The 25,036-nt window shown below is 40.9% G+C and overlaps 1 protein-coding gene across 1 annotated transcript in view; it reads left to right on the top strand.

The window, feature by feature from the left end:
• Positions 1–3,244: 3,244 nt before the first annotated feature.
• Positions 3,245–25,036, top strand: part of inpp5d (inositol polyphosphate-5-phosphatase D) — a 161,232-nt gene continuing 139,440 nt past the window's right edge. The window contains exons 1-2 of the mRNA XM_080185413.1: positions 3,245–3,383; positions 20,156–20,219. Coding sequence (XP_080041539.1) covers positions 3,250–3,383; positions 20,156–20,219 — 198 coding nt within the window. The 5' untranslated portion in view covers positions 3,245–3,249. The remainder of the gene's footprint in view (positions 3,384–20,155; positions 20,220–25,036) is intronic.

Genomic DNA, 25,036 nt, shown 5'->3' with positions numbered 1-25,036 from the left:
GTTAATGTAGAAGTGAATAATTTAGTGAGTGTTAATGTTGAGATAAATCATTTGGTGGGTGTTAATGCTGAGGTGAATGATCTGTGGATGTTAATGTCGAGGTGAATTACTTGGTGGGTGCTAATGTTGAGGTGAATGATTTGGCGAGTGTTGATGTTGAGCTAAATGTTTTGATAAGTGCTAATCTTGAGGTGAATGTTTTGGTGAATGTGAATATCGAGGTGAATAATTTGTAAAGTATTGATATCAAGGTGAATGTTTTGGTGAGTGTTAATGTAGAGGTGAATAATTTGGTGGGTGTTAATGTCGTGGTGAATGATTTGCTGATTGTTAATGTAGAGGTGAATGTTTTGGTGGGTGTTCATGTTGAGGTGGATGTTTTGGTAAGTGCTAATATCCTGGTGAATATTTTGGTGTGTGTTAATGTCGAGGTGAATGTTTTGCTGGGTGATAATGTTGAGGTGAATGATTTGGTGGATGTTAATGCAGAAGCAAATGATTTTCTGAGTGTTAATGTAAAATTGAATGTTTTGTTGAGTGTTAATGTTGAGGTGAATGACTTGGTTTTAATGTCAAGGTTATTGATTTGATGGATCTTAATATCAAGGTGAATGATTTGGTGGGTGTTAATGTAGAGGTGAATGTTGCGGTGAGTGTTAATGCCGCGGTGAATGAATTGGTGTGTTTAATGTAGAGGTGAATGATTTGGTGAGTTTTAATGTCAAGGTTATTGATTTGATAGGTCTTAATATCGAGGCAAATGATTTGGTGGATGTTAATGTCGAGGTGAATGTTTTGGTTAGTGTTAATGTCGAGGTGAATGTTTTGGTGAGTGTTAATGTCAAGGTAAATGTTTTGTTGAGTGTTGATGTCGAGATGAATGTTTTGGTGGGTGTTCATGTCGAGGTAAATGTTTTGGTGGGTGTTCATGTCAAGATGAATGTTTTGTTGAGCATTGATGTCATGGTGAATGTTTTGGTGGGTGTTAACTTTGAGGTGAATGATTTGGTGAGTGTTGATGTCAAGATGAATGTTTTGGTCAATGTTAATATCGATGTGAATATTTTGGTCATTATAAATTATGAGTTTTTTTGGTGAGTGTTAACATTGAGGTGAATGATTTTGTGGGTATTAATGTTGAGGTGAATGTTTTAGTGAGTTTTAATCCATGTAGAGGCAAATGTTTGAATGAGCATTAATGTCGAGGTGAATGTTTTGGTGGGTGTTAATGTCGAGGTGAATGTTTTGGTGAGTGTTAATATCGAGGTGAATAATTTGGTGGGTTTTAATTTCGAGGTGAATGATTTGGTGGATGTTAATGTAGAGGTGAATGATTTGGTGAGTGTTAATGTCGAGTTCAATGTTTTGGTGGGTGTTAATGTAGAGATGAATGTTTTGTGAGTGTTAATATTGAGGTGAACGATTTGGTGATTGTTAATGTTGAGGTGAATATTTTGGTGGGTGTTCATGTCGAGGTGAGTGTTTTGGTGGATGTAATGTTGAGGTGAATATTTTGGCAAGTGTTAATGTCGAGGTGAATATTTTGGTGAGTGTTAATGTCGAAGTGAAAGTTTTGGTTAGTACAAATGTAGAGATAAATGATTTGGTGGGTGTTAATGGGAGGTGACTGTTTTGGCGAGTTTTGATCCATGTAAAGGCAAATGTTTCGACTGGAGGTTAATGTTGAGGTGAATGTTTGGTGAGTGTTAATGTCGAAGTGAATGATATGGTGGGTGTTAATATCGAGGTGAATGTTTTGCTGAGTGTTAATGTCGAGGTGAATGTTTTGTTGAGTGTTAATGTCGTGGTGAATGTTTTCGCTACTGTTAATGTCGGGGTGAATGTTTTGTTGAGTGTTAATGTCGTAGTGAATGTTTTCGCTACTGTTAATGTCGGGGTGAATGTTTTGGTGGATGTTAACATCAAGGTGAATGTTTTGGTCATTCTAAATTTTGAGTTTTTTTTGGTGAATGTTAATGTCGAGATGAATATTTTGGTGAGTGTTAATGGTGAAGTGAATGATTTGGTGGGTTTAATGTAGAGGTGAATGATTTGGTGGATTTTAACATCAAGGTGAATGTTTTGGTGTGTGTTGGTATCGAGGTGAATATTTGGTGAGTGTTAATGTTGAGGTGAATGATTTGGTGATCGTTAATGTCAAGGTGAACATGTTGGTGATTATAAATGTTTTGGTGAGTGTAAATGCCAAGGTGAATGTTTTGGCGAGTGTTAATGTCAAGGTGAATATTTTGGTCGGTGTTAATGTCAAGGTAAATGTTTTGTTGAGTGTTGATATCGAGGTGAATGTTTTGGTGAGTGTTCATGTCAAGGTGAATATTTTGGTGGGTGTTCATGTCAAGATGAATGTTTTGTTGAGAGTTGATGTCATGGTGAATGTTTTGGTGAGTTTTGATCCATGTAGAGGCAAATGTTTCAATGAGCGTTAATGTCAAAGTGAATGATTTGGTGGATGTCAGTGTCGAGCTGAATGTTTTGGTGAGTGTAAATGTGGAGGCAAATGATTTGGTGGGTCTTAATGTTGAGGCGGATGTTTTGATGGGTGTTAATGTCGAGGTGAATGTTTTGGTGAGTGTAAATATCGAGGTGAATTATTTTGTGGGTTTTAATGTTGAGGTGAATGATTTGGTGGATGTTAATGTCGAGGAGAATGATTTGGTGGTGTTAATGTTGAGCCAAATGATTTGATGGGTGCTAATGTTGAAGTGAATGTTTTGGTGAATTTTAATGTTGTGTTGAATAATTTGGTGGGTGTTATTGTAGAGGTGAATGTTTTGGTGAGTGTTAATGTCGAGGTGAAATTTTTTGGTGAGTGTTAATGTCAAGGTGAATGATTTGATGGTGTTAATGTTGAGGTGAATGTTTTGGTGGGTGTTAATGTTGAGGTGAATGATTTGGTGAATGTTAATATCAAGGTAAGTGTTTTGGTGGATGTTCTGGGCGACATGAGTGTTTTGGCGAATGTTAATGTGGAGGTGAATGTTTTGTTGGGTGTTAATCCATGTACAGGTGGGTGAATGTTTTGCTGTGGGTAAGGTTGGAGATGAGTAGGCCGGCTTTGTTGTACTTGAAATAAAGCACGTGTTGTTATTTCTGTATGTCTGACAGTTTTGAGGAAGTGAAACTCAGTCTGGCTTCGTCACGGGCAGGAAAGGCTGTTTGCCGGCGCCCTGAAGCGGTGACTTTATTTGAAGCAGCAAACGGGGTTTGGATGGAATAAAGTGGAGGAAGATGAACGACCGATGGTACCATGAGGACATCTCCCGACCCATGGCTGAGACCCTGCTCGCCAAGGCGGCGCAGGACGGCAGCTTTTTGGTCCGACACAGCGAGTCATTCGAAGGAGCGTTAGCCCTATGTTTGCTGTAAGTTATTACTGGGTACAGTATGGGACAGGAATCAACGCATCAACGTCTCTGCAGAGGCTGTGAGAGAAAGCAAGGTGGCTTTCCCAGGCTGCGTTGTCTACCTGTGAGTTCCTATGAAAGCAACACAGTATGCACCTCAAAGCACAGTGCACCGGCTCTGGACACTGAGTTCTTTCTTGATCGACTCTATTGTCCCCAGTTATCACCTTAATCCTCTGATCACTCCGGGTGGTGAGTGATCCTTGATCTAAGCCCAGATTTCTCTGTCGGGATCGGGTATTTATCGTTCTGCCTCCAGATGTCTCTGCTGATCTCCAGCTCTTAGCCCAAACTGGCAAATAGCAGGAGAATCGCTAAAGTGCACTGAGCAACTTAACCTGTTGAGGAAAGGGGAACTGCCCAGCATTTATCACTTTGGTGCAGGTTCTAAATTATTGACTGAATTATTATTTGATTAGAGCAAAACACTGCCCCCACCCGACATTAGTACATTTTTTTTAATGTTCTGTTAGAACAACAGCAGTGAATTGCTCCCATCATTGTTACCAAGATGTCTTTCCATTTTGGGAAGCTAATTGAGATATCTCGGTGTCAAAATGTGAGCTCAATATAAACTCTGGTCTTTTGACCAACAATATGTCGATTTAATCTCATTTATGTCCATCTTTTCCATTTGTGGATACTCCAAAGTGTATCCAGAGAATGGACCAATGGAGGAGGGAGGTTATTCAATCCATTATTTCATTCACTGGTCTATGATTACTTTGTGAGACTTGCCTCCATCACAGGCAAGAATGGTCATCAACGCCACAATATCCTCTCATCATATTTTCTCCTCTGCCTGTTCCCATGGCATACACGCAGTCACTCTTCACTACACACAGTTTCACCAACTTTGCTTTGACTTTCAATATGTCCATTTCTCTTACAGTGCTTGCCAAATAATTAATAGTTTGTTCCTGAATGAGCCCTCCACTTTCTAATACATGATACAAGACAGCATTAATGAATTTGATTTGATTTATTATTGTCACATGTATTAACATACAGTGAAAAGTGTTGTTTCTTGTGTGCTACACAGATAATGCTTACTGTTCATAGAGAATGAAAGGAAAGAGTGCAGATGTAGTGTTGCAGTCATAGCTAGGGTGTGGAAAAAGATCAACTTAATAAGTCCATTCAAAGTCTGACAGCAGCAGGGAAGAAACTGTTCTTGAGTTGGTTGGTACATGACCTCAGACTTTTGTATCTTTTTCCGATGGAAGAATGCGAAAGAGAGAATGTCTGGGGTCCTTAATTATGCTGGCTGCTTTGCAGAGGCAGCGAGAAGTGTAGACAGAGTCAATGGATGAGAGACTGGTTTGGGCTACATTCACGACCTTTTGTAGTTCCTTGCAATTTTGGGCAGACCAGGAGCCATACCAAGCTGTGATACAGCAGAAAGATTGCTTTCTATGGTGCATCTGTAAATGTTGGTGAGAATCATAGTTGACATGCCAAATTTCCTTCATCTTCTGAGAAAATAGAGGCATTGGAACTTGCAGAACAGACATGCAATTGGCAAATTAATTTCAATTTCAGTGTAGACAGGTATGAGGGGATTCCTTTTGATAGAAACAATGAAATGGCCACATATTGTTTGGAAAATAAGTGCCTTAATGGGATAGAGGAGCCAAGAGATTTTTGCGGTAGAGATGCATAAGTCACTTATTTCAGTAGACTCACGAGATAATGTCATAAAAATGTAACTCATTACTGGGGTGCATTTACAAAGGACTGGAATTGAAAGTCAAAGAAATTTTATTGAACTTAAATAGAACAGTTATTATTGGTTAGACCACACTTGGCAGACAGTGAATAGTTCTGGTCTTCATATTATAGAAATAATATGGGGCATTGGAAGAAGTACAGAAATGTTCACAAAGATGATATCAGAACTGAGAGGACATGCTTATCAGCAAATGCTTGTAGGCTGGGGCATTTTTCTCTAGAATGGAGAGGGCTAATAGATGAGCTGATAGAGGTCTTTTAAAATTCTGAAAGGTTTAATTTTGTTTTATTTGTGTCACAAGTAAGCTTACATTAACATTGCAATGAAGTTACTGCGAAAATCTCCCAGTTACCATACTCCGACACTGGTTCCAGTACACTGAGGGAAAATTTAGCAAGGCCAATGCACCTAACCAGCACGTCTTTGGACTGTGGGAAGAAACTGGAGCACTGTAGTAAACCCACGCAGACATGGAAAGAACATGCAGACTCTGCACAGACAGTGACCCAAGCCGGGAATCAAACGTGGTTTCCAGATACTGTAAGGCAGCACTGCTAAGCACTGTGCTACCATGTCACCCAGGGGTAAACATAGATGTTTACCTGTGTATAGAACACCAAAAGTAAACCAAATTTGTCACAAATCAATCCGGCAGGCAGTTCAGGAGAAACATGCTAACTCCTTTATGCAAAGTGTGATAAGAATATGGAATTCACTCTGACAAGGAGTGCTCTAGATCAGCAGTCTCCAAACTCCAATCCGGATGCAACCCGCTGCGGGCCAGATGTGGCTCGCGGGCTGTAGCTTGGAGACCCCTGCTCTAGATGAATAGTGAATGGAAGATGGCGGCTTTGGTCTGTTGTCTGAATACTGGCATGTTGGTGTCTTTCTTTCTTCCTTGCTTGGCCTGTTATAGGCTAATTAGATGAAGCTGATTCACATTGGCATTGAGCTTTGTTCTCTTATTGTGTGGTTTCATGGTTACAGATGAATGTCTCTTTTCCATCTGAAACATATAGCTTGTGGGTCACATTATTGTTGTTTCAATGATGTTTGACTATGGTAAACCTCAACAGCTTTCGTAAGGACTGCACCTGAGCCAAGCATGAGCTTATGTTTTGCATTTGCCTTTGCTTCTTCTCTGAAGGAATACCCTGTTTTCTTAACATGGCTAACAGCTAATGTAAATTCATCTACCTTGATTCCATATTCCTTAAGACCCTACCTAATGAAAACCTATCAATCTCAGTTTTGAAATTCTCAACCATATTTTAGGGGGAAGAATTCCAGATTTCCTCTGTGTGCAGAAATGTTCCTTATGTCAAGAGTTTAGTTCGAATTTGAAGGTTAAGCCCTCTGTATTCTGATACCAGAGGAAACAGTTGCTCTCTATCTGCCCTAACAAATCTTTTAATCTTCTTAAATACCCCAATCAGAAAATCCTTTAATCTTCTATTTTTGAGGGAATGGAAGCCTCTCTCAACAGCTGTGGAACAATGAGGAACTTGTCACGTGGGCAATCAAAGACATGTGTTGAGTCATACCACGCCATAGCAAAGCAGACCAGAGGTCTGTCTAGCTTGTGCAGAGAAGAAAGTGGGCTCAGTTTGCAAAACAATGGTTTGAGTCAACATATAGGAGGGAAAATAACAATATGTTTCCAGGGAATTGTCGGTGGAATTCAACCCTTGGGAGCTTTTCTGAGAAACTGCAGTGGCTTGAGCAAATAGATTTGAAAACAATTTCAGTATTTGCATCAGCTGGAAAAGGTTGAATTTCCCCAGGGCTTTTAATCTGTACTGATATGTAGCTGTCGGATAGTTAGGAACTTACTGATTAAATTCTCACTTCCCCTTTCATTGTCTGCCTCACATCTTTCAGTGAACTCTGTTTGGATTCAGGAATGGAACAGTTTGGACAGATTGCATGTGTCCATCCAATTAACAAATGGGATGTGCATATACTTCCAATTCCATTGATGTGGAATTTGAGAGACACTTTGAAGTGCTTGAGAGGTATGGGGACTTAGTACAATATTTATAAGTAGAAAAAGTCAGAGGATACCACTCCATATAAGATGAACAAAGGTAACCTTACCACAATATCACATTTCAAAGTTGAATGTCAGTGGCTCACTACCTTTTTCCTGGGGGTTGGTTTAGCTCACAAGCGGATGGCTTGTTTGTGATGCTGAGCAACGTCAACAGCATGAGTTCAATTCCTGTACTAGTTGAAGTAGGTCTGCCTACTCAACTTTGTTCCTTGCCTAAGGTGTGGTGATCCTCAGGTTAAATCACCGCCAGTCTATCGTCATCTAGGACTATGGTGACTTTACCTTCACCTTCCCTTTCTCCCACTTTAAGCCAGTCATAAAATAGGTCTCTTCAACAATGCTTTCAACTGCCTCTGCTAAAACTTTCCAGTCTCTGAAGTGTCTTGAAAATCTTTCTATTTGAGATGATACAATAAAGCACATTATTGTTCTTTATAGAGATTTTAGTGGTGAAATTTAATGCTATGAGCCGACTTGTTCTTCATGATGGATTCTTAATGGTGAAGGCAATCCACTTTTCAGGACTGAATGGAGATGTCTCCTCTATTCCATTAGCATGCCCTTTAAAAAAGGAAATCATTCCCCCACCAGTTTCTTTAGGTTATTCTAATAAAAATGCAATGAGGAAATTGCATGGTCATTCAATTTGGTAGTAAGAATAGAAAAGCACAATATCTTTTAAAAGGTGCAAAACTTGTAAATGTTAATGTTCAGAAACTTACGGCCTTGGGTATACTTGTACAAGGAACACCCAAAGTTATCATTGCACTTACATCAAGCAATGAGAAAGAAAACAAGGCATGTTGGCCTTTACTTCAAAGGCATTAGAGTGCAGTTATATAAGGAGGCCTTTGTCCTATTACATGGCTTTAGTGAGATCACATCTGGAATTGAGCAGTTATGGTCTCCATATTGAAGAAAGGATGTGCTTGCAGCTTGAGATGGGACAGTGAAGGTGCACTGGTTCCAGGATAAGAGAGCTGTTTTATGATGCATGGTTGAGTAAATTCAATCTATACTGTCTGAATTTCAGGAAAATGCAAGTTGATCCAATTGAAACATACAAGATTCTGAAGGGCTTGACAGGCCAGTTGCTGAGAGGCTGCTTCCCCGGCTGGGGAATCTGGAACACAGAACAGTCTCAGGATATGCAGACGATCATGTGGAATTGAGACTAGAAGAAATTTCTTCACTCAAAGGATTCATTGGAATTTTCTGCCCCAGAGGGTTGTGGATAATCCATTGTTGAATATAGACAGATTTTTGTCACTTAGAGAATGAAAGATTATGGAAAGTGGAATAAAGGGAGAAGGTCACCCATGCTGGTATTGGTGGAGCAGGTTTGAGGGGTCATCTGGCCTACTCCTGTTCCTATTTTTCATGCTTTTATGTTCTTAAAATGTGGATTGTAAGTAACACCAATACAGTGTACGATATAATGGGAGACTAACAATGATATCTGATTGAGGAGGAGGGTAAAGGGGAGACACTGGGCTCAGTAGAATCTATTTAGTAGGCTTAACAGTGCAAAATGGCATCTAAGATCCATATGGCACTTCTGATAGGAAATTCCTAAATGCCAACTTCATTAGTACGTTTGCACACTCACACTTAATGATCATTGGCAGTGGACAAAGCAGACAGATTATGATACCAATCGGGGTGCAATTCAGCTTTGTCAGTAACACTGTCATTTTTAAATGCTATGCTTCAGTCAATGCCCTGTCTTAACCTTGTACCCCTAAACACAAAATTAAATTGTGTGAAGGACCCCCCATCAGTGCTATTTACAGGGATCATAAACTACTTTTAGTTAATGTACTGGATTATTTCTCCTGGCTCCTTGTCTAATTTTTAATTCAATGACAGTCAACGGTCTGGCTAATGCTGAAGTAATTTCTTTACTGATTTAAAAGCAAGTGCTGAAATAAGACATAAAAGGCCTGGTAGGCTTTCCCCTGAGCATTGAGTATAACTGGAAGAATACAGAGGCCATGCAGAGCAGAATAGAGCTCTGGAAAATGAGGAGGAGGAGAAGGGATTTCAGTGGGAAGGCGTATTTACCCAGGCTCTTTAAGAGAGCAATTCTCTTACCTCAGTTTCAGTAAAAATCAATGCTTAAGACATCCTTGCTCCACCAAACCGCTGCAGCCACACTTGCAACCTCGAAGTAGGACAAGAGTAAGCATTGTCTAAGGCTGTCAAGGTGACAGTGGGTTTTAACTTTTGTATGTCTGGCTCCTTCTAGGCTGCTTTTGAAGGTATAACAACATTGCACCATTTGCAGTACATGGCTACATTAGATTCCCTAATGCCTGAAGTTAAAAATAATCCCCAGAATCTTCAATTTGATACCATTTGCAATGAAAATCTCTCGTGTCATTATCTACAATTGAAACCACCCCAGGCCTTGAGTTTAATAAAGCAAAATAGACAGCATTGACTCAGAGTGTTTCTGAAGCTTTCAAAATTAAGCTATCAAAAGATTATACTCTGGCATTCCTTTTTTTCAGTTCTCCTGTGCTGCTTCTGAAACATTTGCATGTCTAAAGAAAGATGCATTTCTATAGCATTTTTCATAACTTCAAGATGACTCAAAACACTTTACAGCCAATGAAGTATTTCTTAAAATGTGATCTTTGTATGTGATATATATGATATTGCAATGTAGGAAATACAGAAGATCATTTGCACACAGAAAGCACACACTCAGATAAATGATAACTATCAGTTGACCTTTTTTTTAGAGGCATTAGCTGAGGGAACAGTATTAGCTGGAACATCAGGCAGATCTGCCCTTTTAAACATCGAAATAGTGGCTCAGGCCCATTACCTCAACAGGAGAGACTAAATGGGGCCTTGGTTTAAGGAGGTGCTGTAAGTCGTAAAGTGCATTAAGATAGATAAATCCCTGGGACCTGATGAAATGTATCCCAGGACATTGTGGGAGGCTAGGGAGGAAATTATGGGTCTGCTAGCAGAGATATTTGAATCATTGACAACCACATGTGAGGTGCCTGAAGATTGGAGGATGGCAAATGTTGTGCCTTCATTTAAGAAGGGCTGCAGGGGAAAGCCTGGGAACTACAGGCTGGTGAGCCTAATGTCTGTAGTGGGTAATTGTTAGAAGGTATTCTGAGAGACAGGATCTACAGGCATTTAGAGAAGTAAGGACTGATTAGGGACAGTCAGCAAAGCTTTACGAGTGGAAAATCATCTCACCAATTTGACTGAGTTTTTTGAGGGAGTAACCAAGAAGGTAGATGAGAGCAGTGCAGTCAGCTTTGTTTACATGGACTTTAGCAAAGCCTTTGACAAGGTTGTTACATAAGGTTAAATCTCATGGGATCCAGGGTGAGGTAGCCAATTGGATACAAAATTGGCTTGATGACAGAAGACAGAGGGTGGTTGTAGCGGGTTGTTTTTCAAACCGGAGGCCTGTGACCAGCAGTGCGGCTCAGGGATTAGTGCTGGGTCTGCTGTTATTTGTAATTTATATTAATGATTTGGATGAGAATTTAGGAGGCATGGTTAGTACGTTTCCAGATGACCCCAAGATTGGTGGCATAGTGGACAGTGCAGAAGGTTATCTTAGATTGCAATGGTTTTTGATCAATTGGGCCTGTGAGCTGATGAATGGCAGATGGAGTTTAATTTAGATAAATGCAAGATGATGCATCTTGCTAGGTTGAACCAGAACAGGATTTGCTTAGTTAATGGTAGGGTGCTGGGGAGAGTTATAGAACAAGGAAACCTAGGGGTACTGGTTCACAGCTCCTTGAAAGTACTGGTTCACAGCTCCTTCAAGGTGGACAGGGTAGTGCAGAAGGCATTGGGAATACTTGGTTTTGTTGATCAGAACATTGAATACAGGAGTTGAGATGCCTTGTTGAAGTTGTACAAGACATTGTAAGATCACACTTGGAATATTATGTACAGTTCTATTCATCCTATTATAGAAAGGATATTATTAAACTCGAAAGAGTGCAGAAAAGACTTACTAGGGTGCTGCCTGGATGTGATGCTTTGAGTTATAAGGAAAGGCTGGATAGACTGGGACTTTTTTTTCTGGAGTGTAGGAGGCTGAGGGATGATCTTGTAGATGTCCATAAAATAATGAGGGGCATAGATAAGGTAGATAGTCAACATCTTTTCCCAAAGGTAGGAAAGTCTAATACTAGAGGGCATTGGTTTAAGGTGAGAGGGGAGAGATACAAAAGGGGCAACTTTTTCAATTAGAGGGTGGTGAGTGTCTGGAATGAGCTGCCAGAAGTATAAGTAGAGGGGGATACAATTTTGTCTTTTAAAAAGTATTAGACAGTTACATGGGTAAAATGGGTATTGTGGGATTGGGCCAAATGCAGACAATTAGAACTAGCTTAATGGTAAAAACTGGGCAGCATGGACAAGTTGGACTGAAGCTATTACTCTATCTCATCTAAAATATGCCCCCACCTCACCACCCCAAACAGTGCAGCACTTCCTCTGGGAGTATTTTCTGGATTGTGTGCTAAAATCTGTGGAGTGGAGCTTGAATCCATAACTTTTTAACCTCGAAGCAACATTGCTAACATGAAACCACTGCTGCGAGCTAATATGAACTGTGTCATCGCTCATAAAAGTAAGAAATGCTCCAGTATCAATGACAGCGGTCTTACCGCTGAGTCACAAAGGTTACAGACTTGAGTTCTACTCCAAATACTTGTGTATCTAACTCTGAGGGCAAATATCAACCCTACACAGCAGGGCAGTAATTGGGCACATGGCAGTTAAAATTCTTCAGATGACTCCTGCAGTCTGAAAATTCTGGGAACTCGCCTGCTCTTTTCAGCAGGTAGCAAGGAGACCTGCCTAAGGCCAATGGGGTCCTTTTTAATATATGCATTTTGGGTGCTGATGATGGCACCAGGATCCAACTTTCCCTAAATGGCCTGAACAGGTAGTGGCAGTGAAGGTCTTGCCAGTTTGGAGGTCAGTTTAGCTCAATTAGCTGGACAAATGGTTCATGACCGAAAGTGATGCCAATACACAAGAACATAAGAACATAAGAAATAGGAGCAGGAGTAGGCCATCTAGCCCCTCGAGCCTGCCCCGCCATTCAATAAGATCATGGCTGATCTGTCGTGGCTCAGTTCCACATTCCCGCCCTTTCCCCATAACCCTTAAACCCCTTGCCTATCAAAAACCTATTAACCCGCGTCTTAAAAATATTGAGTGAGGCAGCCTCCACCACTTCAACAGGCAATAGCGTGGGTTCACTTTCCATAGTAAGAAGTCTCACTCACAACACCAGGTTAAGGGGCATATAAAGGCACTGTAAAGACTCACATTTTAATCAGTGTTCTGTAAACTGTCTGTGCCTTTATATGCCCTTCTCTGATCAGAACTTTCTACACACCTGATGAAGGAACAGCATTTCCGAAAGCTTGTGGGTTTATTCTCAAATAAGCTGGTAGGACTTTAACCTGGCGTTGTGAGACTTCTCACTGTGTTTACCCCAGTCCAACGCCGGCATCTCCACTTCAATTTCCATACCAGCTGAGGTTATTCATGAAGGCCCACCTTCTCAATCTTACCCCTTGCCTGAGCTGTGGTTATCCTCAGGTTAAATCATTACCAGTCAGCTCTCCCCCTGAACGGGGAAAGCAGCCTATGGGCATCTGCAACTATGGTGACTTTCCCTTATCTGCCAGCACAAAACAGCAAAGTCATTGATTGGCATCAGAAAAGACTCAGAAATGGTTAAGTATTTTCTTTAATTTCCTGAAAGACTAGAAGAAGTAGGTATGTGCCTCCAGGCCAGGAAGGAAAGTGTAGGTCACCCTTGCTAAGATCTTGCCCCCCACATTCCTGAACATGGGTACTCCTACAGCGCTGTAGAAATACAAAATAATGCTTCTTCCATCAGGCACTTCTAGATCTGGGTACAACATAGATTGGTTCATTGGTTAATGCTGACACGTAATGATGAAGTACCCACTACTGAATCAGTATATCTTTTTCCAAATCCCACACTAGCCAAGTTCTGATGCCAGTTAGTGTTTATGGGATGTTTGTGACTGTTTTCTTACTCAATCGACCTCAGTAAAAGTACAGGCAGGACTTATACGACTATTCTTTTTTTTCTTTATTCTTTAATCTGGGACCTGGGCATCCTTGACAAGGTCAACATTTGTTGCCCATCCCTAATTGCCCTTGGCTTATTAGGCCATTTCAGAGAGCAGTTAAGAGCCAGCCATGTTGCTGTGGGATTTGAATTCCATACAGGCCAGCCCAGGTAAGGGTGGCAGATTTCTATCCCTGAAAGACATCAGTGAACCAGATGGGTTTTATGACAATAGATGATAGCTTCACAATCACCATTAACTAGTTCAAATGGTTAACGGATAGAAAACAGAGTATAGGAATTATTGGGTCATTTTCAGGTTGTCAGGTGTGACTAGTGCAGTATCATAAGGATCAGTGCTTGGGCCCCACCTATTTACAATTTAATTCAGTGGCTCAGGTTTAAATGTAATAATTCCAAGTTTAGGGGTGACAAAAAGCTTGAAAGTGTGAGTAAGGAGAAAGGTGCAAAAGCTCTTCAAATGTCTTTAAAGAGGCTAAGGCCGAATTTCCAATGTAGTATGTCCCACCATTACAGCCAGCGAGAATGGAGAATTTGATGCTCAGCCACATCTCCATCCACAGTAGCAGGACCGGGGAATCCCATCTGTCAGCAAAGTCAGAGAATTCTGGCCTACATGTGTGGGCAGAAAATTGACAGATGGAATACATTGTGGAGAAATGCAATGGTATTCACTTTGTTAGGATAAACAGAAATGCAGAATATTTTTTAAATGGGGAGAGGTTGGAAGTGTTGAATTTTAAAGGATCTTGGTAATCCTTGTTCACGAGTCACTGACAGCTAACATGTAGGTACAGCAAGCAATTAGAAGGCAAATGGTATGTTGGCCTTTATTACAAGAAGATTTGAGTACAGGAGTAAAGATGTCTTACTGCAATTATATAGAGCCTTGATGTGGCCACAGCTGAAGAATTGTGTATAATTGTATACAAGAATTGTCTTCTTGCTTCAGGAAAGATATACTTGCCATAGAGGAAGTGCAACAAATGTTCACTAAATTATTTCCTGGGATGGAGGGATTAATCTACAAGGAAAGATTAAATAGACTGGGCTTTTATTCTCTAGAGTTTAGATAAATTAGAAGTGATCTCATTCAAACATAAAACATTCTTACAAATTTCAACAGTGTTAATACAGGTTGGATGTGCCCCCTGGCTGGGGCAGGGGACACAGTCTCAGAAGAAGGGATAGATCATTTAGGACTGAGAGGAGGTGAAATTTCTTCACCCAGAGGGTGGTGAATCTTTGAAATTCTCTACCGCAGAGGGCTATGGAGGCTCAGTCCTTGAGTATGTCAAGACTGAAATTGATAGATGTCTACACATTAAAAACATCAAGGGATATGGTGATAGTACAGGAAAAGGGCATTGAACTGGAAGATCAACTATGATCTCATTGAGTGCTAGAGTGGGCTCAAAGGGCCTACTGCTTTTTCTTATTAGTGAGACTAGGGCTGGAATTTTACTGGCATGCCCGCCCCGATTCCAGGGCGGGCGAGGCTTGAAGAATGGCATTCTCCGTTGGCCTTGAGCGGGATTGAATGAAACTCGGGTGGACATGCTGGTAAAATTCCACCCTAGGTTTCAATTCCAGAGTTATGAACTGAACTTAAGTTCCATCAGTTGCAATGGTGGAATTTGAACTCACAACATTATAGCATTAGCTTTGGATCACTGGTACAATGACATTACTATTACACCATCATTTCCCTCTAAACTTGTCAACTTGATACGGTAATTTTGTTGGCTAGCTAATTTGGAACTGCTGAATACCACAAATGTTCAAGGAAGAGGAATGAAAACTCTGCAATGGGATTAACCCACAGGAAAGAGGAAGAACATGCAAAGTGAACTGGCACTTAGAAGAAGAAGTACAGTTAGCAGGAAACAACTGTAGGACTCTGACCAGACCACAGTACATGAATAAGGAAAGACCTGTGCATTCATGTGTACAACAGAAATATATACTACTCCTTTTAGTCTATGCTAATGACCTGAAATTTCTACTGGGCATAATTTTAAAGTTTGCAGATGACCCAAAACACGAAAATGTAGTCAACAGTGAGGTGAAATGGACAGACAGGTAGAAGAAAAATTGGACTCTCAGAAGTATGAATGACACATCTTAGGAGGAAGAAGAAGGAAAAGCAATATAAATTGATCTTAAAGGGAGTGTAGAAACTGAGAGATCCAGAAGTATATGTACACAAACTTTGAAGATGCAAGACAAGTCTGGAGGTCTGTTAGAAAAGCATGTAGGATCCTTGACTTTATAAATGGAGGCATTAAATACCAATATACAGAGGTTATGCTACGCCTTCATAACTATGGTTAGGCCCCAAATAGAATTTTGTTTTCAGTTCTGTGCATCACACCTTTGGAAGGATGGCAAAATCTTGGAGACAGTGCAAAGGAGATTTTCTAGAAAGATCCTAGAGATCAAAAACATCTGTCATGTGGAGAGACTTGAGGAATTGGAGTTGATCTCCTTTTGTTGATAACCGGAAGACACAGATTTGAAGTGAAGGAATGAAGGAACCCGACAGGGCTTTGAAGGAACAAATATTTTACGCAGCCAGTTGTTGTTATGATCTGCAATGCACTGCCTGAAAGAGCGGCTGAAGCAGACTCAAGAGTAATTTTTGAAAGGAAAAATACTTGAAAAGGCTGTGGGGAAGGGATCAGGGAGTGGGATTAACTGGATAGCTCTACCAAAGAGCCAGTTCAATAGACCAAACAGCTACCTCCTGTGCTATGTCAGTTTGATCTTTTAGTACATAACACAAACATACATATGTGGGCATGTTTACTTTGTGTGTATAAACACGCAAACACACACAGATATGCATGTGCAAACACAAAGGGGCTGAAATGGGTCTACAACAGAAGTGCAAAATGGGTGATTGCACATCCACAGCCTGATTTACAATGGACTCAATCTTTTTTTCCATTGGCTTTGACAAAAAAAAGTTATTAATTTATTAAAAGCCTGTATTGTTCTACTGGCCCTAAACAATTTTACCTTTATGTCTAAGAAAGGAAATCAGATTAATCTTTGTGTTTAGGTACCATTAATCCTTGCTACACTAAATCTCATCACTCAGGAGCAAATCTTTTTCCCAATGAAATATAAGGTCATCTCTATGGCAACCAAAGCAGCCTCTTTGTTTGATGCATCCATCAAGTGATAGCCATAAAAGTACAAACTCTGATTTAGCAGTAGTGTTACATTGTTAGAACAGTCAACGATTAGTTCTTGTGATTTTACCCAAAATGATTCACTCCACGCTTCAGTCCTGATAGCTAGGCCTTAGTTAAGGCCTTGAGAGGGCCTTAGTTAAGGACAGGATTAAATCTACAAAAGAGAATGAAGTAAGGAAATTCTATAATAATTGTATAGTTTATCTGACAGTCAATACAGCATAATGGTATAACTGAGAGTAACTGCTATTAACCTAGCTGTGTGTACTGCTGACAACTGAATGAGTGTTGTAGATGAAGTAGTAGCCACTGTCCAGGAAATGATCAAGTTCAGCTTTAGGATTTAGATAAGGTTATTGAGTTGCTGCAGCTTTATGCTTTGGTATTTGAGATTATGCCAATCCCATTCTGCCTTGATCGTAAGCCTGTTAAACATGGCTAGAACAGAACATCCCCCACTCTCATTTTGACTTATCAGTAATATTCTTTAATGTTGATGTTTCATTATCTTTATTTAAGTAAATCAGAAATAGGAGCAGGACCATATGGTCCCCAAACTTGCTGTACAATTTAGGTTTACTGGATTAACACCAGAAATGGGAGGGTTGTCTTATGAGGAATAGTTGGAGAGACTCGGTTTGTATTCACTAGAGTTTACAAGAGTAAGAGGCGACTTGATTGAAACCTTTAAGATCCAGAGGGGTATTGACAGGATGAATGTGGAGGAGAGGTTTCCTCTTGTCAGAGAATCTAGAACTAGAGGTCACTGTTTAAAACTAAGAAGTCACTCAATTCATTTAAGGCAGAGATGAGGAGGAATTCTTTTCTCTCGTAGGGTCATGTATCTCTAATGCTGTTTTCCACAAAAGGCAATGGAAACAGAATCCTGAATATTTTTAAGGCTGAGCTAGATAGATCATTGATAAATAAATGGGAGAAAGGTTATTGGGGATAAGAGGAATGTGAGGTTGAAGTTGTAATCAGATCAGTCATGATCATGTTGAATGACAGAGCAGGCTTGAGGGGCTGAATGGCCTATTCCTTCTCCTAATTCATATATTTTACATCAGCTGCACTTTCTCACTTTCCTCATGTTCCTGCCAAATGCACTAAGAATTTAATTAATTTCAATCTAAATTCCAGAGAATATAGGCCGATTCTATATAATCTCTCCTTGTAGGAAGACGCACCATCCCCCTCCTCCCTCCCCCCTCCCATCTCCCCCTCCTGGCCCCATCACTCCAAAGCTCTGTATAATTGTAGAAGCATTTCCTTACTCTTGTGCTGTTACTCCCCTGCAATAAAGGCTACCATTCCACTTGCCTTCCGATTGCTTACTATACCAACATGCTATCTTTCTGTGATTTGTGAACATGACTTTCTTATGTTCAATTAAGGACTGAATTGCTGCGCTCTGAAAGAATCTGGTTTGGGATTAAGATCCCTTTGGAACTTCTCTAGCTCTTGTTCTAATTAGTAGATCTTCCTCATCATTGTTTGGAAAATTAGTGGTTGGGATATTTGTTGCTGATCTATTGTTTATTTAAATGGGGCCTTCCAGAATTTTCCAAAACAACTTTTATACTAGAAAATTTAAAATAGGAGCAGTATTGAAGGAATGCTGCACTGTTAAAAGTTCAGACTTGTGAGAAAGGTTAAACTGCCCACTCAGGTAGTTAGTATCCTCCAGGATTGGTTAGTAAGTTAAAGTTTATTTATTAGGCACAAGTAAGACTTACATTAACACTGCAATGAAGTTACTGTGAAATTCCCCTAGTCACCACATTCCAGCACCTGTTCTTTTAGACTGTGGGAGGAAACTGGAGCACCTAGAGGAAACCTATGCAGATACAGGGAGGACATGCAAACTCCACACAGACAGTGACCCAAGCTAGGAATCAAACCCAGATCCCTGGCACTGTGAGGCAGCAGTGCTAACCACTGTGCCACTGTGCCGCCTGAACTCAATCCGTTCTGGCAGCAGTGGGATTCAAACCCACAATTCCACAGAGACTGGATCTTAATCCACAGGTTTAGACCGCTCGGCCACGCTACGACGCTGCCTGGAGTTCCCAGGAATTAAAGATCAATCTCCAGGACACTGTTGTGTGCAACTCTGGAGAAAAATCACTGAGACGTTAAAAAAGATTGTTTTCTTTGTCATATTTTTTGAACATTTCTCTTTACCAGATATAAAAGTATTGAAACTGGGGGGAAAGCTTGGTTGGTTGTCACCAAGTGGGTAATGAACCATTTTGCTTTCTAATTGGTGTAGTAAGGCAACACATCACAAGGATGGATGTATTGGCTGACTAATGGTTAGTGTGTGAGATAGTCATGTGATGAAACCTTCAGGAATACACTTAATCACAGTTGGCAACCCTATCAGGTTGACATAACAAATTGTACAGTACTGTCCAACGAAGAGCTAGGGAGTTATCCCTTTTGTTTGGTCAATATTGACCCCTTTACCAACATAATTAAACACTCTCAGGTCATTATCACATCGCTACTTGTGGGTCTTGGCTTTTCGTAAATTAGTGACCATGTTTTTGCCATTATATCAGTGACCAGTATTTAAAGTATTTCAACATAGAGCGCTTTGAAGTGACCTGAGGTTGTGTAAAGCACTATATAAATGCAAGCTTTTTATTTACTGAAAAGCACAACAATTTGTTTCATCAGAAATGTGGCATCCCTGACAGTGTGCTACTCCTTCAGTACCACACTTACTTTGAATTCTCTAGGATAAAGATTATCCTAGAATTTTTTTAAAAATCAGGTAAACAATAAATGCACCAAGCAGATTGCACAGATGCTTCTCCAGTTCTGACTTCTTGAGCATCAGCGATTTTAATCAAGAAGGTTGCACCTTCAGCTGCCTAACTCTAAGGTCTGGAACTCCCTCCCTAAATCTCTCCGCCTCTCTACCTTTCATATTCTCCTCTAAATTGCTCCTTAAAAACTGCTTTTTGGACCAAGCTTTTGATCATAGAACATAGAACACTACAGCTCAAACAGGCCCTTCGGCCCACAAGTTGCGCCGATCATATCCCTACCTACCAGGCCTATCTATAACTCTCAATCCCATTAAATCCCATGTACATCTGATCCAATATCTTCTTAAGTGCCAAATTCTGTTTGAGAATCATTCCTGTGAATCTCTTTGGGAATTAATTTCACAATGTTAAAGGCACTATATAAATACAAGTTGTTGTTGTAGTATGTTGAGTAGTTGTGGTCACCCTGCTTTGAATTAGGTTTAGATGCTTTAAAAATGATTCAGAGAAAAATGATCAAAATTATTTCAAGCATTAAAGTACTGACTGAAGGTGAAAGACTCAGTAGCTAATCCTAGCTGAATGGAGAAAAATAGAGCATTTTAAAGAGGGAAAGATGGGGGATGGTAGAGAGATGGCGAAGTGTAGGAAGGGATTTCCAGAGATGAGGGACTTAGCAGCATGATGATGGCACTGGTGATCAGCTGATAAAATGGACATGACTGGGTAATCTGTTCTTTTCTTTTAATCCGTAGCAGCAAATTCACAGCACAGAAAGTGGCATGTGTGTGTATGTACCAAATTTAATTTTCTCATTTTCTTTCTTCCTGTTTTCCAGCTTTGAAAATCGTGTCTACACTTACAGGATTTTTATAAATGAGGACAATATGTTGTCTGTTCAGGTAGGTGATCACTTCAATCATGTTTCAAGCCCTGAACTGTGTCAAAACCTGTGACTCCATCATCCGGAGGAACACTATGAATCTCTCGAGTACCAAATGAGCTCAAATAATTGCTGAGGCTCAGAGAGTCAGCAACTAATGTATTGTCAGTGACTATTTACAACAGAATTACTAATAATGCTAGTAATTGCCAGTAGGCAAATACTAATAAAGATGAACCTGATGAGGAAAACTGTTAGAGTATTGTTCTTCCTACCCTGCTAGAGCTGGGAATAAGACATCTGTGGAGTGGGACATCTAGAATTGTATACTGTGCTGCTAGGTTGATGCCCCTGAAGTTTTATTTGTTTGCTTCTGAGGGCAGCATGGTAGCACTGTGGTTAGCACAGTGGTTAGCACTGCTTCTTCACAGCTCCAGGGACTGGGGTTCGATTCCCCCAGCTTGGGTCACTGTCTGTGTGGAGTTTGCACATTCTCGTCATATCTGCATGGGTTTTGCTGTCCTTGCGACACACCCACAATAAATGACCATGTGGATGAGATATCAGTTTCCTCCCACTGCCCAAAGATGTATGGGTTTGGTCAATTGACCATGCTAAAAAATTGCCCCTTAGTGTCCTGAGATGTGTAGATTAGAGGGATTAGCGGGTAAATATGCAGGGATATGGGGGTAGGGCCTGGGTGGGATTGTGATTGGTGCAGACTCGATGGGCCCAGTGGTCTCTTTCTGTACTGCAGGGTTTCTATGATTGTCACTTTTGATAAATGCAAAATACTCCAGATGCTGGAAAGCTGAAATAAAAACAGAAAATGCTGAAGATATTCAGGAGATCTAGCAGCATTTGTGGAGAGATAAAAACAGATTTTTAATGTGCAGTGTCAAATATGACTATTCTTCAAACTCTTGTAGAAAGAATCACATTTGACTCAAAGCATTAGCTCCATTTCTCTCTTCTCAGATGCTGCCAGACTTGCTGACTATTTCCAGCATTTTCTGTTTTTCATTTTGCATTCATCTTTTGGTGGCATCTCTCAGGTTGTGTGAGTCTCTTGGTAGGTTGGATGGAAACTATGATGGGAGTGATATTATGGCTTTTGGGGCGAGTCAACTGTATGAGCTATTTCAGCTCTTTATTCCATGCGTTAACTGTTTACCCCAAAACCTGTGGATGTATATGAGAGCATAAATATTGTAGGGATATTCCCTGTCCTTGCAACACACACAATAAATAACCACGTGGATGAGATATCAGAAGGCAACTAATTCACTTGAAGTCAGATATCACTGTGAATCATTGGGAGGAAGAATAATAGCAATGTAAGTTTTGTAATATTCAATGCTTGAATATGCGCTCCCAGCTCCACATCAGCAGCCTTCATTCATGGAATTAGAAATAATATAAGAAGTCTTACAACACCAGGTTAAAGTCCAACAGGTTTATTTAGTAGCAAACACCTCTAACTTTCGGAGTGCTGCTCCTTCATCAGGTGAGTGGGATTTCTTTTCACAAACAGGGCATATAAAGACACAAACTCAATTTACAGAATAATGATTGGAATGTGAGTCTTTACAGCTAATCAAGTCTTAAAGGTACAGGCAATGTGAGTGGAGAGAGGCTTAAGCACAGGTTAAAGAGATGTGTATTGTCTCCAGACAGAACAGTTAGTGAAATTTTGCAAGTCCAGGCAAGTCGTGGGGATTACAGACATCGCACACATGAGGACGGCCTCAGCCGGGAACTTGGGTTCATGTCACACTACCTGGAACCCGCACCACTTGGCCTGGGCTTGCAAAATCTTACTAACTATCCTGGCTTGAGAAGGGGATCTAGTGAGGGGTGGGGGTGGAAAAGGGGACATGGGTGATGGGATGGAGAAGGAGATGTGAGGTGTGGGGGAGGGATGGATTCAGAGGGAGATGTTGATAGTATCAACAGTGGAACTCTGGGAGCAAATTGATGGTATCCACTACTCCCCCAATTTTTGTATCATATGCAAATTTACTAATCAGACCAGTTACATTTTCCTCCAATTTATTTATATATATTACAGCAACAGTGACCCCAGCACTGATCCTTGTGGAACACCACTTGTCACAGGCTTCCAGTTAGAAAGGTACCCTTCACTGTTACTCTGCTTTCTGTGCCCAAGCCCATTTTGTATCCTTCTTACTAGTTCAGTTCAGATCTCATATGACTTCACCTTCTGTATCTGCCTGTCATGAGGAACCTTATCAAAGGCTTTACTAAAGTCCATGGATACAACATCCACTGCCCTGCCTGAATCAATCTTTCTTGTCAGTTCCTCAAAAGAACTCAATCAAGTTTGTGAGACACGACCTCTCCTTCACAAAACCATGTTGCCTATCACTAATAGGCCTATTCTGTTCTATATATGAGTACAACCTGTCCCTAAGAATCTTCCCAATTATTTCTCCACTGCTGGCGTAAGGCTCAGAGGCCTGTAATTTCCTGGATTGTCTCTTCTGCCTTTCTTAAACAGGGGAACAATGTTAGCTACTCTCCAATCCTCTGGTACCTAGGAAGTTGGGGTATCAGTGGTGATGGGGGATGGTGTGGATTATCAGTGGAGGATAGAAAGTATTTGAGCAGGCCTAGAATGAACCACACACCATTGCTGCTGAGGCATTGACCAATACCTCAGTGCCCAGTTCAATAAATGCTGGATGTGGGGAGGTTCATTTGTTTGACAGATCTGCAGGTCAGCTCTACGGGACAACTGAAGGGAGCCCCAACATTTTGACAAGGAAAAAAGATTTAATGGAATAGGCTGTGAAGGGCTACAGAAAAATGTGCATGGGAGGCTCTCGCAAATGCCTCACAAGGCCTCTGGCAAGGCTGATGCTTCCATGTGCAGACATGATTCAGGGGATATAGACCCAGCCTGAGTTGGCCCCTTAAATTTGGGGCTGTGCACAGGCATTAACATTAGCTAAAGCAATAAAAACCCAGTAGACCTCCATAACTGTACATGTGTTGATAAGTGTGCAGCAACAATGAACAATGCACTCATGTCACCAGGGTGAACTCAGAATTTCTTAATGTTACCTCGCCCGTGGCTAAAGAGGATACAAAGATTTTGGCCAAGGCCTCAGCAATTTCCTCTCTTGTGCCTCTCAATATTCTGAGTTGGACCCTATGTGGCCCCAGGGATTTGTCCACCTTAATGTTTTTTCAAAACCTCCTCCCTTTTTATCTCAACATGTCCTAGAATGTCAACATTCACCGCATCCTTCTCCTTTGTGAATACTGATGCAAAGTACTCGTTAAGGACCCCACCTAACTCATCTGGCTCCACACATAAATTCCCTTTTCCTCCTTAAATATACGTAAAAAGGCCTGGGATTCTCCTTAACCCTGCCTGCCAAGAACATTTCATGGCCCCTTTTTACCCTCCTAAATCCCTGTTTAAGTTCTTACCTGCTATCTTTGTATTCCTCAGGAGGCTTTCCGTTTTCAATTTTCTGAAATTTATGCATGCCTCCTTCTTCTTTTTCACTAAGTTCACATTCTCCCTTGTCATCCAGGGTTCCTGAATCTTGCCATCTTTATCCTTCATTTTTATAGGAACATACTTGTCCTGAATTATTAACAACTGATTTTTAAATGATTCCCACGTATCGGATGTGGATTTACCCTCAAAAAGCAGCCCTCAGTCTACATTCCCTAGCTCCTGCCTAATGCTGTCGTAGTTAGCCTTCTCCCAGTTTAGTACTTTTACTCTGGGACTACTTCTACCCTTTTCTACAAGAATCTTGAGACTTTTAGAATTGTGATCACTGTTCCCAAAATGGACCCCCACTGAGACAACAATCACCTGTCCGGGCTTGTTTCCCAGAACCAAATCTAGAACACCCCTTCCCGAGTTAGACTATTTACTTATTGCCTCAGAGGCACTCTTGGACACACTGAACAAATTCTGCCCCGTCTAAGTCCCTGGCACTAAAGGAATCCCAGACCATGGTGGGGGAGTTAAAATTGCCCATCACATCAATCCTGTTGTTTTTACATCTTCCCATAATCTGCTGACATATCAGTTCTTCCATTTCATACTGGTTGTTGGGAAGTCTGTAGTACAACCATAATAGTGTGATTGCACCGCTCCTGTTCCTGAGTTCTACTCAAATGGCCTCACTGCTTGATCCCACCAAGGTATCCCCCCTCTATATAGCTGTGACATTTCCCTTAATCAATAAAGCAACACCCCCACCTTTTTTGTCACCCTCTCTATCTCGCCTGGAGCATCTAAATCCTGGAATGCTTAGCTGCCAGTCCAGCGCTTCTTTCATTCAAGTTTCTGTAATTGGGAGAGCGGGGGTCCACATACAGTGACAGGCTGAAGAGTTATTGTTTGTTGGGGGTGGAGGAGGGGTGTCATTAAAAGGTGATGGTAGGGAGGTTAAATATGACACTAGGAAGTTGAGGTATCAGTGGTGATGGGGGATGGTGTGGATTATTAGCGGGGGATAGAAAGTATTTGAGCAGGCCTAGAATGAACCACACACCATTGCTGCTGAGGCATTGACCAATACCTCAATGCCCAGTTCAATAAATGCTGGATGTGGGGAGGTTCATTTGTTTGACAGATCTGCAGGTCAGCTCTACGGGACAACTGAAGGGAGCCCCAACATTTTGACAAGGAAAAAAGATCTAATGGAATAGGCTGTGAAGGGGTAGAGAGCAGTGTGCATGGGAGGCTCTGGCAAATGGCTTACAAGGCCTCTGGCAAGGCTGATGCCTCCATGTGCAGACATGATTCAGAGGATATAGACCCAGCCTGAGTTGGCCCCTTAAATT

This window comes from Carcharhinus amblyrhynchos, chromosome 3, assembly GCF_965287045.1.
Source record: "Carcharhinus amblyrhynchos chromosome 3, sCarAmb.v2.hapA, whole genome shotgun sequence".
NCBI lineage: Eukaryota > Metazoa > Chordata > Chondrichthyes > Carcharhiniformes > Carcharhinidae > Carcharhinus > Carcharhinus amblyrhynchos.
The sequence above is the reverse complement of the archived record's forward strand: the minus strand, read 5'-3'. Positions and strand labels throughout refer to the sequence as shown.